Genomic DNA, 17,835 nt, shown 5'->3' on the forward strand with positions numbered 1-17,835 from the left:
GTTCAAGGTCAGGTTGGATTGGGCTCCAAGAAATCTGGTTTAGTGGAAGGTGAAGTGACATAACATTGTTCAATAGATATCAAAGGAAACAGCTTGTTTTGCCACAATAATAAATGTATTCCTTAAAGTCCTGAAGGAGGAAAAGCCAGAGAAAGTTCTATTCATTGGTTATAGAAGATGCTTCTTTCTCTAGATTAAGAAAAATCAGTTGGTTAGAGATATGATCTCACATACTTTGTCACAGATTTAAAAAGAATTTACTGAAAGGCATTTTAGGAAGCCTTTTATGCACAGAACTCATAGTCAAGATACTAAAGGTAACTCCAAACAATAACGTGCTGCAATTGTGTTAAACTAGGTAATTATTAGAGAATTCATTCAAAACTTAACTTCCATAAACTAGAATGTTTTAAGTCACATCCATATGTATTAGGGAATTTGTTCTCATTGTATGGTTGTATGTGGAACAATCCTAGTTATTTCTCCTTGTTCTCCCTCATTGAAACACTCCATCCAAACCAGTCCTTAGAATAAAATATGGGATCTTTATTTCCTGCCTATTTCTTTCTAACTACTAAAACAATGATAAATTCTATCTTACACCCAGTCTTCTAACACATCTATCATTTATATTCATAACTTAGATCAAATCTAGCATGTAAAATACTAGGATCCTTCCAGGACTCTGGGATGAGCAAAGAAATTCATATTGATTCTGTGGGTTGTTCGTTTCAGGGTGTTTTTGTGTGGTTGTTTTGTTAAGCCATGATTTCATCATCATGTTTAGAAAACGTGTTTATACTGGCACTGCCACATATTGGCTTAGCATTTCATGGAATTCTTGTCTTGCTTTGACAACTCAACTCTTCCCTACCTTCTGCCTCCAAAGGCAAATTAAAAAGAAGTGAATTAGCACATGACCACAGAACTCAGTCTGTAGAAACAGTAGCTACCTATCAATTTTGCTTGATTTAAATTTAGATGTAGACATTACCACTAATATCTACACTAATTTGTATAATCCAAATAAATGAAAACTTATGTTAAGGAACAAAAATGCTGCTTTCATATCATTCAAATCATCCCCTCCTTTCTTCATCCCAACCACTGCAACAACAGTAATGTGAGAAGTAAAATTAAGAACTGCTGCTGGTGTATGAAAGTCACAGTTCTGTATGTTGAACTTTTTTATCTTCTGTACTTATCCATCTTCTGCCTCTTGCTGTATATTTAATTATTGTGGTTCCAGCCCCACAGATCTCTAGTGCTGGGTTTATGGTGAGCTTAGCTCAGTGTGAATCCATGTTACTATTACAATCCAACTGAAACAATACAAATACTTTCTGGACTAATGTACAAGCACTGGTTACTAAAATTAAGAACTGTTACAAAGGTGAAAGTTAAGAAGCAAAACTTAAAAAAACCCCTTTATCTTGATATTATCAATGCATTTTCCTGTGCTGAAAAAAGAACTGAAACATCTGTTTTAATATTGTGTTGCAGCACTGAATTTGAATGTTACCTTATAGGGGGAGATATGAGTGTCTGAAGGAAAGGCCAACATTCCCATCACCTGTCGAACCTCATCCAGCTGGCTCCCCTCAGCCTGGCTGAAGTGCTTTCTTGCATGTCTGAAACAGAGAATTGATACTTTATTAGACAGCCTTGCTTCCAAATCAAGTAAATTTACTTAATTAGGAAACATTTTGGAAAAAATCTCTAGATTTTGCTCTCAACATATGAACTCCAAGAGTGCTCAATGTACATTTAAAGGACTTGAAAAAGCACATCCTGCAAATGAGAATGGACTAAGAAGGACTAAGAATTAGCATTTTTACAATGTAACTTCTTGGAAACCAGAATACTTTTTTACTGCAGTATGAAGTCTTGCCTCACCTAGAATTAAAACAACCATGATTATTAGAAGAAATGTCTCTGCTCATCTGCTCATGCAGGTTTAGTGTATGACACTCCTCTGGCATGCACTCACAAGTGAGATAAAGGCTGAAAATCAGCTGTTCCAGACCCATTACACATCAAGAGTGTTCAAATACCTGCCTTGTTTATACTGACATCTGGGACAATATTTATTTTGAATAAATGATTTTTTGGGGGCGGGGTATAGGCCAGAAGACAATATCACTTTATGTGCAGACTACAAGAAATTGTAGAGCAATGCAATAGAAAACCTTCTCAGGAGCACTTTTTTTAGCCAAGAAAATATAAAAAAAATGAGAAGTTTAGAATAAATTTTTGTACTTTATCACATTCAGATTGTAAGGGATACACACATGGCTGAAAGCTTGAATATTTGAAAGTAGTGCCAGAATTACCAGAAACATATTTAAATAAAAAAAACAAACTTCATTATTTTTCAGGAAATAGCAAGAAACCACAAAATTATTACCAGATTATGAGAATATTCAACTGCTTTAAAACCCTGTATGAAAGTTTCCACAGTCCAGTCTTCCCAAGATCAATAATTCTCAAGTTGGAGTGTAAGTGTGCAGGAAGACCCTTCAGCCTTTAAACTGGATTAGTTCAGGATTTGTGCTAAAAGCTCCTGTTTTCAGTGGTGCACAGATGTAGCACAGCAGGCTGGGTATGGAACCAGCATTATACTGAATTTCTGGCATTGCAGGAAAATTTTCCCTATGCTGTGACTTCTGCACAGTTTGTATTACAGGGAAGATACCAATCCATCTCTCAAATCCCCTACTAAGAGTTTGCTCTTTTGTAACTTTTGAAGAGTCTTTTATTGATTCCCAAATTACTTTTAGGAATAGACAGTATTTTCAAAACGCCCATCTAATGGCTTGAGTGAGAAAACTAGGCACTTTTTTTTTTCCCAATTCTGAATTTGAGTGCTACACTGAGGTCATCAATACCATGAGAACAGTCTCTTTAGCACTGTTTCAGTACTCCCACTTCCTCTCCCACCCAAGCCAGGAAGCAATGGAAGTTATGTAGGACAGAATGTTTCCACCCAATTTCCTATGCTGGGTGAGCAATTCAGGAATGTAAACATTGTTCCCCAGGTGATTACTGTTATGAAGGCAAAAGCACAAACCCCCTGGCCTGAGAGAAGAGACAGCCTGGACACACTGGAAGAAAGCTAAAATAACTGTGGAGAGCTGCAAATGAAATCAAGAGCTTTTGCAAACAGATCAGGCAAACCAAAAAATTCAGATCTACCAGCTGAGATAAATTATTATCTGTGCATGCATGAGAGAAAAAAGGGGAAAAAAATCTCACAAGAACTGATCAGAGAGCAGTTGTGTTCTGTGATGGTAAAACAGAAGTGACACTTCAGTTTGCACCAGCCTGGTTAGTGTGGAGGGTCTCCTCCTTGCCAGGCCAGCAGCCTTCCATCACTTGCAAAAAGTACTGAACACACTGGATGTGGTGGCTGATTTGGGTTCAGCCAGAACGAGTTAGGTTTTCTAAAGTGACCTTGTGTTAGTCTTTATCTCCTGACTTTCCTTCTCTCCTGTGTTGTTTAAGAAAAAAACAAACAAGGTTTCCCACCAAGGTCTGCATGCTATGGCAGAACTTCATCCACTGAGAAATTAAAATGGGGCAAGATATCAAAGGTGAAGCAAGTTCATTAATTCATAGCACTCAAGTATTTTTTAGATTGGGAAGCAAGACACAGTAGTGTAAGTTACTTGGGAGTACACAACAGTGAAATAACTTATTTGCCCTCATGCCATTATTCACTCCTTTCCTTGTCATTCAGCTATTTCCATCTCTGTGCAAGCATTGTTATGCTCCTGGAGGTCTGTGAGAACATTACAGTGCTGAATTGCAATGTTTTTACCACCATTAGCACATATGAATCTCTACAGCCAAGGCAGGGAGCTAAATTTTTCTAGAAACTGTTTTTAAAATCCTGACAAATAAACCATCCCTGAAGCCACTAAATTCCTGTGACAGATCAAAGTAACAGGTAGAAAAATTTGTTTTTTGAATCCTAGAATGATTCTGTAAACTCTGCAAAGACAAAGTTCATAATTTTTTGTGTGTCTCTCCCAGCCCACACGGGTACAGCTGACATACTGTACCTCACAAATATTTACAAAGCCTTGAAGACTTACAGTTCACTAAGGGTACACTGAATTGTTACAAAAGGATCCACATTTGTAATGTCCAGCTTATATGTCTACATATGCCTGAATGTAGCAATGAACATATTTATTGGCTAGTAGCAATACCTGAACATAAATATAAGGCATTATCAAGAAAGGATCTGTTTCAGTTTTTTGGCCAATGCCTGAATGCCTTTATCTTGGACCCTAATAACAACCAGTAGAATTTATACTCTAAGTGCTCAAAAATACATTTATACCCCTGTTCAACTGCACCCCACCAACAAAATAGTGTTCATTCATCCTTGCAGGAGGGAAGTTGACTAAAAAGAGAGACTGTAGCCATTTTCTCCTAACTTTGCCCACCACCAGCTATTATTTACTCCTTTTTGTTCTCTGTATCCCCAGAACAAGAAGTGCACATGATGCTTTGTTAAGCTTTTAGCTGAGAACTTTGTGTATCTCTGGCATTGCATAAGAGCAAAATATCAAAATGCTGTCAGATTTCCCAGAATTAAATTAGCGAGAGCTCCCAAAGTGTGAAACTAGTGTCATCAGTCATTCATTGTTACTTTAGTAGGTACAAATTTGACAAAAAAACCCTAGAGACTGAGAGTTAAAGGCTAATGATACTAGGCAAAAAACTTTGTGTTATATTTAAGGTTGATGGATTTACATTCTTGAAACTTGCACTTTCAAGGCTACTCTGATAAGGTACCTCAGAGGAAAGTCTGTTTGTACTCATTCTAAAAAGCACAAACTCAAACACTTATTAAATAAGATGTATCATTTTAAAGTTCACATCAATTTTAATGTAAAAGCAATGTCACTTCAGAGGTTCTCAGTAGGCAGCAAAAGCTTTCAAACTTATTTAAACACCAGCTGCGTTTCAACAAAATGTCAGTTCCCCCAGTTGCACTCATACAGGAAACTCCTTGGTAAACAGCCTCTTTCTCTGCTTTCTAATGGATGCCTGACCTATTTATTGCACCACAGACACAATACTGAAAGAATCCTGCTGCAGGCATTTAACAGAAGCAAGCTAATAAAGCCACAAGTTGCAAGGGTTTGCTAGGAGCAATGAGATTTATGCCACGCCTCCCCAAAATGTATTCCCTTATTCATTACTTATTTACTTTGAAACAAAGGAGAATGCAATGGTTAAAACTTACAGTTTTAAAGCCACATTATTGAAAGGAAGCATTGAGATGAACTCTGAATGTATAAAACAATCAAAACTCATCCTGCTTAAAAGGAGTCAATTAAGATACAGAAAGACTTCCATAGCTCCTTTTAAAACTGGTTATGAAGTTAAAGCAGCACTGCCATGATTGGTAATTTACAATTGCCAAGTATAGAATGTATGTGAACTCTGAATTTCAGCAGGTGTATGAACATACACACTTCACCCCAACAACACTCAGTATGGATGCCTTGTCTGCCATGTATGCAGGAGCTCTAAGTTGTAAACCTCAGACAGGTTGTTCCACACTAAGCATGCTGTGTCCTCTTGAGGGCTGACAGCTTGCAAATTTTACCACTTCTGATGGGCAAAAGGGATGAGAGGGAAACAAATATCCAGCAACAATAAAATATAGAAGGACCTTATCTGCTTTGTCCCAGTTCTCAGCCTATTTCCTTATTCCAGCTCTGTGCCTGCCCTCTGGTTTCCAAGCTACATAAGGAAGCTGAAGTTCAAAGAAAATAGTTTTTAGAGCATGGACTACTCATTGTTAAGATGCATGACTGAACACTTGGCAAAGAAACAAACTGAGAATAAAGCTAAAGGCACAGTATTCATTTGGTATAAAGAGCACCATGGGCTTCAGAAGACAGATAATGGAGTTGAGTCTCTTTCATCCTTTTCTTAAATCCTTGACAATTCCTTAGGATTTGATAATTCTATCAAAGGATAAGTGCATATATCTAAATGCTAGCTTGTAGGTTTTGTTTTTAATTATATTTGGTTTTAAATATTGACATTAAAATTAGCTGGAGTTTATCAGATTGCACATTTGCATTGGCTGGGACCAGAGCAAAGATGATTTAAGTGCAAGTAGGGCAAAGTAGGAATGATATTAGCTCAAAGCAAGCCAAGCATCTGAATGAAATTAGAAAAAAAAATCCCTGAAAATAACCCTAAAACTTTGCCCTGCAGGAGAGCTTCTCCATCTAGGTTTGGGGATATGCTACAACGTTTGCAGTCTGTGCATACATTATGATAGATGTCTGTACCTCTGTGCTGCTCTGCCACAAATACAAATTTTGCTTTCTGAAGTACAGTTTGAGTTTAAAGGCAGCAGAACTTACAACTTTTTTAACATAGAAATAACACGTGGCAACAGAGTTCTCATCAGGATGCATCAGCAAAGCTTCAGGTTGGGCCAGGAACTTCTCACCTCTCAAGGTTTAAATATTTTCACAAAGAATCTGCTGGGAGTTCTCCCTCCCTTATGCACAGGTGAGCTCCAGTAGCTCTGCCACCTGCACCTTCTTTGGTGCTAGCAAGGTCACTGCTTATCAAATGATCAATACTTTTCTTTGTCCCACTATCAAAATTCTACTTATTTCAGCAGGACTAGTTTCCTGTGGTATCCTGGAACATAATTCCACCTTAAATCAGGACCATAACTCAGATGTATAAATTGCCTGATGTGCTGGTACTAAAAGTATTGTCAGAAAAACTCTCTGTGGTTGAAGTCAGGCAGTGCTGAGGTGTGACTGCACTTCTGTCACTGATTCACAACCCCACTGGGCATTGTTACTTTGTCTCTGTAGTCCCCACTGAATTACTTCAGAACAGGTAAAAATGGATATTGAGTTTGTTTCTTCATTTGGAGCCAGAGGAACCAAGTAAGGAAAACCTAACACAGCTCATCCCTCTCCCAACCACAACCATACAGAACTCTTAATGCATCAAAACAAGGGGTGAACACAGCCTTGCAGGTAACCTGCAGAACAAAAAGTTTCATAAAGATAGCAAAGCAGAAGAGAATTTAGTTTGAAATTGAAATGTTAAAGCTTTATATGAAAGTTTCATTAACCTTTTAGTATTTCTGGTGATTAAAACTGTAATGAATTGCCATGAGAAGCTGGCTGTACCTCTTAAAAATTAGTTAAGGGTGAATGTATATTTATATATTACACTGTATGCCACCAGAAAATCAATTTGATTTTTAAAACAGGTTAATTTTCTAAACCTTGATTTTGAAGAGTAAGAAGACACAGAGTTTCAGGGACAACATCAATTCTTTAAGAAGGTACATCTGTGGAATGACACTTTGCCTTTAAAAAAAAAATCCAAGCCCAGCTTAAATCCAAAGAGTGATGACAATACCAGGCAAGACCCTTCAAGGCTTTACAGGGCTTCTGGGTGTTGCAACAATCGTCACATGTTTCTAATGAAACATAATACCATCTTGTTAAGAAAATCGTTTGGAAAGCATCCTAATTTCATACCTCACAGCATCCAGTCTCTTGTTCTGTCGAATGAGTTCAATGAACTCTTGAATCCTTAGGCTGAACTCCAGACAGCTCTGAGATTAAAGACAAGACAGGGTCTTAGATGGTGCCAAAGTTGCACCGCATGGTTTGTTAACGACTACGTGTGCACAACAAAAGAGAAAGTGTTAATAACATGCAACCTGGTTTGCTTGCTTTTAGGCATTCATGCAAAAAACCTTGAAATGCTGACTCCACAGACAAGATCAGCACAGAATTCCCTAAAAGCAAACAAAATCCTCCTCTTGCCTCCTTTCAAACTTCAGCAGGGGTGAACTTTTCCTAATGACTGAAAGCCTTGTTACCTGAGACACAAATGAGAGTAACAGGTGGTTTCCTTGTTCATTCTTATAATTTAAAGTAGTAGAGTCAACAGGAGTTTGGGGCTATGTGATAATTTAGCTCTACCCAGAAGACTGCAAGGAAGAAACAAGCCTTTGAATGTTTTTTGAAAAACCCCAATAAACCAGCACAAAAGTTTAAGTTGCTGCAATACCCTCCCCTCCCTTTCTTCAAGCTTCTATTCCACTCCTCTTGTCAAACATCTAAAAGCCATGCTGGAAACAAGTCTCAAACAAGAACACCAAGTGGCATTTACCTGGTTTTGGAAAAAGGTTAAAATTTTGAAGCCTAATGAAGTTGAGAGTGTCCCTTTAAATCAAATTCCACCACCAGTTCACAAAATCTATAAAAAAACTTTGAATACATGGAATTAAAAAGAAAAATATCTCCCCCTCATAAAAGAACAAATCACTATGCTTCTTTATAGGGACACAGTCAACTGTTTTATTACCTTACAAAAATAATAAAAACCCAAAGTACTCTGTATTCATGGAAAGAACTCTATTCCCTGTGTTCCTCTGCTTCACTTGCTGAGTGTTTTTCCTTTACCCATGTTTCTAATGAATAGTTGCCTTTTGTTTATTGTCCATCAGCATAGCCATATCAAAATTCCTCGGTGACTTCAGTAGGAATTTGAGCAACTCTGAATTTCTATCAGTTAGCTGCCTGGGGTCACTAATGCACACATTGCAACAATTGCTTATTTAAGATTTAAAACATTAGCCATTAAGACATAAAAATGATGCATTTTTTCATACGTTAAAACTTACTTGTTTAAGGAACAGAAAAAATTATTTTCCAACTATGCATTTTTCTGTATTTAAGCCCAGATTTAGCAGACAATAACAATTTCCCCTCTTGATATTTTCAACAGGACTATTTTAAAATACCTTATTATCCAAATCTACACAAACCCCTCATCTAGAATTTTAAATAAGCTTGTTTCTACTAAAAATCTGATCAGGCTTTTTAATTGTTAATGATACTAAATCCCAGGGCTTCCTCTTTTGCTAGGAGGTTTTTCCATAGCAAAACCCATATGCCAAACAAAAGAATTTTCAAGTAAGGTGCAAGCCAGTGGCCCCTGGGGTTCTGGAGACAAGTGTAACTAGAAGCAGAGTCCTGGCTAACCAGATGCTGCACATTCAACAGATGCTACACTCTGTGTACCTTCAAACCATCCCACAGTAGCTCTTCACAAGATTTCAGATTGTTCACATCTGTACAGATTACATGACTGCTTTCCCAGGCCACCAAACAGTTTAGATTTTAGATAAGGCTTGCATTCAGGTAGGAGGTGGTTGGGATTTCAGAGCATTAACACTGATGAGTAGCTAAGCAACTAGAAGCAGAAGAAATGTTTGTGTTTCAAAAAGAAGCATAGTAATTTCTCTTCTTCCAACTCTCACAGTCTTAGCTTTGGTTTTGGTTTGATTAAAAAAAGAAACAAAAAAGAAAAAAGCATAGGGTTTGCAGAAATAGGTTTTTGTTGTAGTTTGTTTTTGAAAAAGAGAATGGGGAAGATTTTTCCTTATTTACTGCTTGTTGAAAATTGGTGATGAACAAGTAAGACGTTCAGATTACATTTCTTGTATTACTTAACATTTTAAGATGACACACGGGGGATTTTTTAGCAGTGTAATTATGCAACGTGGTTTACATACCAATTCTGGTTTTCCTTTTATGGTTTCCATAACAAGATCATCATTTTCTCTAGAGTAATCACTGACCGATTTACTTTTGCGTCCCATCTTCGGCTCGCTCTCAATTTGGCACTCCTGAGTGACAGAGAACGTCACTCTTTGTTTATTGTTAAGTGCACTCAAATATTTTTGGTTAAAGAAAGTGCTGAGTTCAAAAAATATATGGCACAAACATCTTTGAGAGAGGCAGGGATCTTGGTTAATATCAGTTAAAAACAGATTTCTGCAAGCCCAATAAAACATTACAGCATGTTTTGAAATGCATGATTTAGAGACAAGGAAATTTAAACGGACTGCACAGCAACAAGTACACAGCATGTTCAGCTCATGGCACTCCATGGCTTGAGGAAGACTTTTTGTGTTTATTACTTGATTAGATTCCAGCTTTCATTTTTGTATTTTCTCACAGAAAGTTAGTTCTTTACTCCAAAGTTTTGTCTTCTTATATTCAAAAAATTACAAAGACTAAAATCTGCATGAAATTTCTCTCAGAAATTTTAAACCTGAGGGCAGAGATTACAAATTAATCTCATTCTTAAGACACCTTCACATATAAACTGAGTTCCAGTCTCACCAGGATGCACAGTTATAAATGTAAGTTTACATGCATCAAGACACTATGTATTTCTGTATTTATTTGTTTGCAAGTTACACTAAACCCAACTGAGTATTGTATTTTATTTGAGTATAATTTGTGGAGACAACACTGAATCCAGAAGATGACCTATCACTCACTTCCAGGTCTGACATTTGTGAGCCTGTTTAGCTCCAGCTACCTATACCTTTTAAGAAAATTTTTATACTTACTGTCATTACTTTTATACAAAAACTTTTTCAAGACCTGTAATTTAAAACATCCAGCATCCAAGTAGTCTAGAAAACAGTTTAAGCAAAATGTGAACGTGGTTTTTTTTCATACCTTCATTTTTCTGAGTCTGGATTTGTTGTCATGACACCAAGCCAAGCAAGTCATAGTCTCTTGTCTTTCCAATGACTCTTCCACTTCTTTAGCAGTTAAAAACATCTCAATATTTACCAAGTCCTTCAAAACAAAAAAGGAAGGAAGGTCTTGTTAAATTGCACTCATACTTTACACAGCAATTTTTCAGCTTAGCTGGAACACAGAGATACAAAAGACTTTGTTCTCAAGACCTCTGGATTTTAGAACTGTACTTTGCAAAAAGACATTACAGGATATTTCCATGGACTGGAATGTTCTGATAGTGACAACAGTTCTCTGTTCTTACATAACAGAACTAGAACAAAACAAAACCAAAAAAACCCACAAAAAAAACCGCAACAAAACTATTAAAGATTATACCCAGAATCTTGCAGACTTTTATACAATTGACATGTTTAATATCACAATTAAATATTACCATAGCTCTAGTGAACAAAACCACTCAGATATAGACAGCATTTTCATCTGTCAGAACAGATGAATATTTAATCTTAGAAGTTCTACCTTCCATGAGACAAAGCTGAAAACCAGAACTAGCATGAGTTATATCACATTCATATCTTGCATTTCATTAGCCATTTTTTTCCTTATAAATACAGGTGTCTAATGCTATTGGGAAAGTGGACTGAATCATGTTAGGGTTATCAGAATGGTTATTTTACAGAAATTCAAACAAGACACATGTATTTCTAAAGTGTAGCAGAACTTGCAGTTTTTACTAAATATTTCTCTCGTTATTTGAATTTTAAAACCAAAACATTAACATGTATTTTATGGATTGTATGATCATAGCCACAAAACCATTTACCATCAAAAGAATAAAGGGCCTCCAGCAGTTCTACAAATATCAAACCCAAGTCACACTGAGCTCAGAATTCAGACAGCTACAAGTTTACAGAACAACATTGAGATTGCACTTTAGTGGACTCTTCCCATACCCTTAAGGTTAAAAAAAAAAATTAATCTATTTTATCAACGTGTTGGCAAATGGACTGAAAGAATGCCAGCCTGTTCCACAACAGTATTTTTAAAGTATTCCTACAAGAACATGAGAATGATCTTTTTGCTGAAGTTTTCCTGATGATATGGTCAAGTGGAAGCAAAGTGCATTACTCCCCTGTGCATGATAAGGTGACCATATAAAAACCTCTTGCCCATTAACTCATCTGTATAAGTAGCTTGACACATAATGCAGTCATATTCATTATCCTGCTTGCATTCCATACAGTTGCTGAGTGGAAAGACAATTCCATTTCAGTTACAAACAAAAACATCTCCATGTATCTCCTCAAGCTTATTTGATCTATGTGCCCCCTCTTAGTGAACAGCATTTGCTTTTACACCAAATTAAAACAAAAGCATTTGCTTTTACATCAAAAAAAGGACTGGATATGCTAAGCAGAAACAAATCACTGGTTTAATCTCATTTGTTAGCTTTTTACAGTGTAAGCTTCATTAAAAAAATAAATTAAAGAGGCATAAGGGCAGCATTTGTTATAAGCCCATGAGCTGGTGAGAGAATCCCAGCTATTTTATTTATCAATCAGGTGTTGGTAGAGCAGCCTTCTACTATGAGAAAAAAAGACTGCAATTGCTGCCGAGGCAGACAAAACCCAAAAAGAGAATTTCTACATTGCTTTTGAAAATTTAAAATGAAAAAGGTTCTATTTAACAGAAATGCTAATTAGATTCGCGGTTGCCAAAAGAAGTCAAAGCTTGGCAGTCTTCTCTATTAAATAGACAGTATGTATCCAGAAAACAGAGGAGAAGATTTTAATTTAAAAGAGTTTCTTTCAGAACCAACAATTACATTTAAACTGCACCACTAAATAGGATTTTCTTTTCTGTTGACTTGATAGAAAGTCAAGCAACAATATAAAAAAGGCATTAAGAAATCCTTTTGTAGAGACAGGAATAGTTTTTGCATTTGATTAGAAGTAGTTAAAAGTCTTAATCATGCAGACTGATTACCACAAAAATACTAAGACACAATTAGGCAAGAAACCTGTAAAAACCCCACATGTCACACAGGTTTTTTTAATCCAGTCATACTTTCCTATCTTTTCTGGTGGTGCCTGCTCGGGGTGATTCTTCCTTAGCTAGGACTAAGGAAACAGGAGTATCAGAGGATTTTTATCAAAACTAGCACTGCTCTTGTACACAGGCCAGTCAGGAGTACAAATCGTCTGCCTCATCTTGGATGGGCAGAACCAGTTTAGCATTTATAACAAGTTTCTTATGTCCCAGTCAAAAAAATCCCTGTTAAGACCCCAATCCTGAGTAGCTTTCTGAAAGTATTCTGCAATTCAGAGTTGTACAGGCTGAAGACCATACAGAAACATTGTCTTTCTCAGCTCCCAAAACAGGATTAAGATTTCACAGGCTGCTACAAAGCACCTCTCTTATATAATTTACATATAAAATTGAGTAAATGTAAATACACAATTTTAGAGAAATACTGCCACTTGATTTTGCAGGTGCAGAAAAAGCAGAAGCAAGAAATCTGTTTCTAAACACTCCCCTTGAAATGACACAGTATTCAGCACCATGGCAAACGTTTTCTGACTTGTATATAAACTAAAAAGGAATTCTAAACTCTTTAATTACCCTCTTTACAACATTAACGTCTCCATTTCACACTTTCAGCTTTCACACTGGAACTGGGGTTGCAATATTTTCCTGCCAGCACTGCAGAACTAAGGAGAACCTACCCTGCACACAGATTATTTCAGTGCTGCAATCAAATGATAACACTTAGCACAGACTTTCCAGCCCCCTTGTGCATTGTCATAACTTCATCTAAATCACTTGATTACAAATACACAACACCTGAAGTGGGGAGGGATGACTTATTTACATGAAACTTTCATTTAATTCTACAACTGTCCTGAAAAATAATCTCAAATGTCTCAAGGAGGAGAACTTGCTCCATTAAGTATCAGCAACAATTATCCAAACACTCATGGTGGGGAGCACAGTACAAACCAGGCAGTACCACCTGAATTCTATGATTTCTACTTTTAAAAACTGGTATTGGACTAAAGTGAATTAACTTTCCCTTCTACACAACAGTCAGTAACCAGATTTTAGAATGGTAACTATCTCAACACCGGGTGACCTTTATGATAAAAGAACTATTCAATTCCATTACAACAGTGAAAACTCCAGAGAAAGACATTTATTATTAGAGAAAACTGCACAGGAAGGGTGAAGAGACTTTAGTGAAAGCACAGATACTTATTTAAACAAGAATACAGCTATCCATCACCCTGTGCTCTGCCTGATTTACATATATATAGCTTTTAAAATATCACTGCTTCTTTTTAGCAGCAAGTGCCTCCAGGGAGGGAGGTTACCAACCCTATGATTCTGCACAGAACTCCAATTATTAGGTATAAAATACTATGAAGAATGAGGATGCCTTGATGATGATGATGACTAGATACAGACTCCTGGCCAACATGAAAGTTGGATCCCATTTGCTCGGATGGTTCTTAGTAAGAACCTCCCAAGCATGTTTATGCACAGCCCCTGCTCTGAACAGCCTCTGGACTCTGCTGAGTGTGAGCAGGAGCTGAGGGGCTGAACTCTCACTCCTTGCCAGGGTGCTCTCCTCAGCTGTGCCTTGTTTTCAGCAGACTCCAGCACCTGCCCTCACTGGAGGGAAAGACTGCACAAAAATGAATACTAGTCTGAAACGCCAAAACTAAGATGGGCCCAGAAGTTAATGAATTTATGTGGCTGTGTTACAGAAAAGAAGTGATTCATGAAAATACAGTGAAGGTTGTGAAAAATAATAGCTGTGAAATAATGAGAAGGTATGTATAAAGGCAGCAGGGTAATTTGGTTTAACTGGCAGATATAGAAGCTTCACATGAATTTAAAATTAAACACAGCTATGTCTATTATAAAGTTGTGAAACAAACTGCAAATAAATATCAAAATGTGAATTTAAACTGAATTTAAAGCCAAACAAAGGCTGTAACTTTAGACTGTGCATGATTAAGAGAATTCAGCAGTGAACTAGAAGAAAACCAGATCTACATGTGTGGTTCTAAATTCACCAAGAAAAGTGCTCAGAATTTTCAGCAAACAAAAATGGCAACTTTGCATGAGATTGTATATCAAATGACTTAAAAAGAACAAAAACATCTTTTCTGCAGTAGCAAAATAACTACAGAAATTCATGTAGTGTTCACATGAGGATTTTTATGTAACATTTTAAAATTTGGAGCAGTCAGGTCAAGTCATTCCTCTCCATTGGTCTCCAACATGCACGAGTTGAAGTTCTTTTACTTTATGAGATCTCCAGTCACAAGTCTGGAAAGCTGTCAGGAGGAATGTGTGATAAAATCCCTTATAATTCATATGAACATTTATGTATTAATATAACCCCCATAATATTCCACATTAGAAGTCTAGTGCATCTTCAGCAGGGCTCAAAAATGAGTACTAGAACATGCAATACTTGATATTTTCAAATCTCCCATAAGCTATTCTCAAAACAAGATTAATCCATCGAAAAAGAAATGTTAGGCTTAAACAAGATAAAAAAAAGATTTGATTCAGTGAGATAAGGCAGCATTTTGTAGAAATGAAAGTTTCCTCAGTGGAAAAAACATCTCTTATAAAATAGACTATTTGTTATATGAAATAAGCAATTCATAATATCATAAGATGCTGTTTATGTATTTTTTCAAAAATGCAAATTGTTTATTTTAATTGCTTACTAGCATCAATATGAAATTGAAAATAGGCCAGTATGCCTCAAGCTATCAGTGGCTCATTGCCAAGAGTATGTACCAATAACAGCTTTAATAGGATTGACTATCTATCTATCTACACACATTACATGCATAAGAGTACTACCCTCATAAAAAGCCTTTGCTGCTGCACTTCAGCATTCAGCAGCATGGCAAACTACTTGCATATGAAGCACAATGAACACTTAGATCACTCAAACAACTTCAGAAAAAGCTGTGTTAAGCTTTTAATGATTACTCACATACTCTCCACTTGCAACACAACCTTCAGTATAATTTAGTTCTATGGAGGTGAAATAGAAATGCAGTAATGAACAGTTACAAACAAAGAGGTCAATTTAATCTTCTATATTAATATATGCATTTACTAAAATTTCCCCTGTGATGAACACAGAGCAAATCCAGGCATCATCTCAGGCTGTGATTGCTGTTACACAACTCAGGGGGAAGGCAACCCAAGGAGTTACAAGGTAAGACAACAGGAGCAGCTGGAAAGGAGAGGTCAGTGTATTTCCACAGTGGGGAAACAGTGAAAGAGCCACCACTTGGCAGGAGCAGGAAGTCTGGAACACTCTACAGACACACTGCCTACCTGAAAACATGTGCAGGAAGGGAAAATGAGGTGTGGGTGAAGAGGGGGACACTGCAGGTGGTTTTGATGGCAGTAACAGGAAAATCCCATTCCTCTACCCCTACCCAAGAGCAGGAATAAAAGGCTGCTGCAGTAACAGTTTCCTCAAAGTCAACACAGGGTATATGTGAACAGCACTGACTGTGAAGGGAGACACAAATTAAGAAAAGAATGGCATAGGTGGTGACAATACACAACACCACAATTACTGAGGACCAGTTAAAGTGAGGCACAAATTAACAGTAAGGAGCCTCTTTACTCTCTGCTCATAAAATAACATTGTCTGAAGTTCATTAAGCTACTATTAAGTGTTATAATGCTACACACATTAACAGGATTAGAGAGAAACTAAACAGAGTAACTGTCAGAATGTCCTACTCAAAGCCAGCTGCAGAGCTACTTATTGGGGAAAAAATGCAAAAACAGACAGTCAAACCACAGATTCATCAACAGAAGAGCCAGAAATGTTTTTGTCTACAAAGTAAACAGAGTACCCATGGTGTACAGTCAAGTTTTCCCATGAGAGCATCTTCCATACCCTCAGCATAGCACAGGCCTTTTAGCCCTGCCTGGTTATTTTTGAGGGATCCCAGTATCTTACCCTCAGTGTCTGTCAGAAGAGCATGGTCTTTGTATACCATTAGAGGATCCTGGTACTTTTGTTAATTAGTTCCAGTGATTAATTCATGTTCTAAACTTGTGTCCAACTTCAATTTTTCTGACTTGATTACAAAACTCTTTGGTATTTGACCTCTGCTCCCACAACTACCAAAAGCACCCACCCATAACATTCTCCAGTCATCTTTTCCCTCCAGTTTTTCCAAGAGCTTTCTTCAAGTGTGGTCACCAAAACTATCCATGTTCTGGCACTGGCTGCTCCAGAGCCAAGCAAAAAGAAGTGTTTCATCCATGTCCTTTCACTCAAGGACACAAGCTGCTTGGAAGAGTCTCAGAGTTGGAGCAAGCACTGAGGCTGGTTATCAGCAATCTGTTTTCCCAATGCATCCTCTGCCCCTGCCTCAGCAATTTTTGAAGCTCAGCAAATGGCTGCACCTTCACCCATCAGCATATTATACCACACTAAGTACAGTAATAAATGACTGCACTACAGTATGTGACAAAGCCTCTAGAGCTTAAGATGCATCACTGGGTAGAAAAAAAAAACAAACTGTGACAACCTCTTCTAGCAGAGGAATGGCACCCAATCCTTTGCTAGTGGATCACAAGCTCTGCAGCTTTTGTCCATGCAGGATCAGTCTGTCTTACAGATACACACATTCTCTAACAAAACATTATCCTATCATCTAATGTAGTAGTAGGAGCAAGTGTTAAATATGAGCTAAAAGATTTACACTTTGAAGGAATATCTGCCAAGAAGAAGGGACAGTAAGAAGAGGCATAATTGAACCCAAACCTCTTCTACTCCTGGCTAATCTTCAGGTGATAACACCATTCCCCATTCAGATAAAATTTCAATTCAAGAATTTCTTGCATCACCAGCCTTCCAGACTAAGTATTTTGTAATAAATTAGCTCAGTTATGATACACTACAGGTAACCCACTTTGTCTAAAAGGACTGAAAAAAACAAGATGTTCAACATCACAGCACAATTCATGTTGTTGGCTTTTGAAGTGTCAAATGATTTGTAATGAGGAAGTTTGTTATTCTGCTTCGATCTTGACTATTTCACATTTACATAATTCTAATTCCTCAAGATGCTTGAGACAAACTGCAGATGTAAGGCTGTGCAGGAACTGCAGCACTTTGAAATTCAGATGAACACACCCAGACATTCATTATACCAATCTACTCAAAGTTGCCATGCCTACACTAGGTACAGCCAAA

The 17,835-nt window shown here is 37.2% G+C and overlaps 1 protein-coding gene across 7 annotated transcripts in view; it reads right to left on the reverse strand.

Moving 5' to 3' along the window:
• MAEA (macrophage erythroblast attacher, E3 ubiquitin ligase) overlaps positions 1-17,835 on the reverse strand; it is a 48,949-nt gene that overhangs the window by 4,021 nt on the left and 27,093 nt on the right. For 6 of the 7 annotated variants that reach the window (XM_033060342.1, XM_033060345.2, XM_033060339.2 and 3 more), the window contains 3 exons: positions 10,554-10,676; positions 7,548-7,624; positions 1,523-1,631 (listed from right to left, as the gene is read on the reverse strand). In XM_033060342.1, coding sequence (XP_032916233.1) covers positions 1,523-1,631; positions 7,548-7,624; positions 10,554-10,676 — 309 coding nt within the window. Of the gene's footprint in view, positions 1-1,522; positions 1,632-7,547; positions 7,625-9,595; positions 9,710-10,553; positions 10,677-17,835 lie in introns of all 7 variants that reach the window. The other variant, XM_033060346.2, reaches the window with a different exon arrangement.

Source organism: Catharus ustulatus, chromosome 5, assembly GCF_009819885.2.
Source record: "Catharus ustulatus isolate bCatUst1 chromosome 5, bCatUst1.pri.v2, whole genome shotgun sequence".
Classification (NCBI taxonomy): Eukaryota; Metazoa; Chordata; class Aves; order Passeriformes; family Turdidae; genus Catharus; species Catharus ustulatus.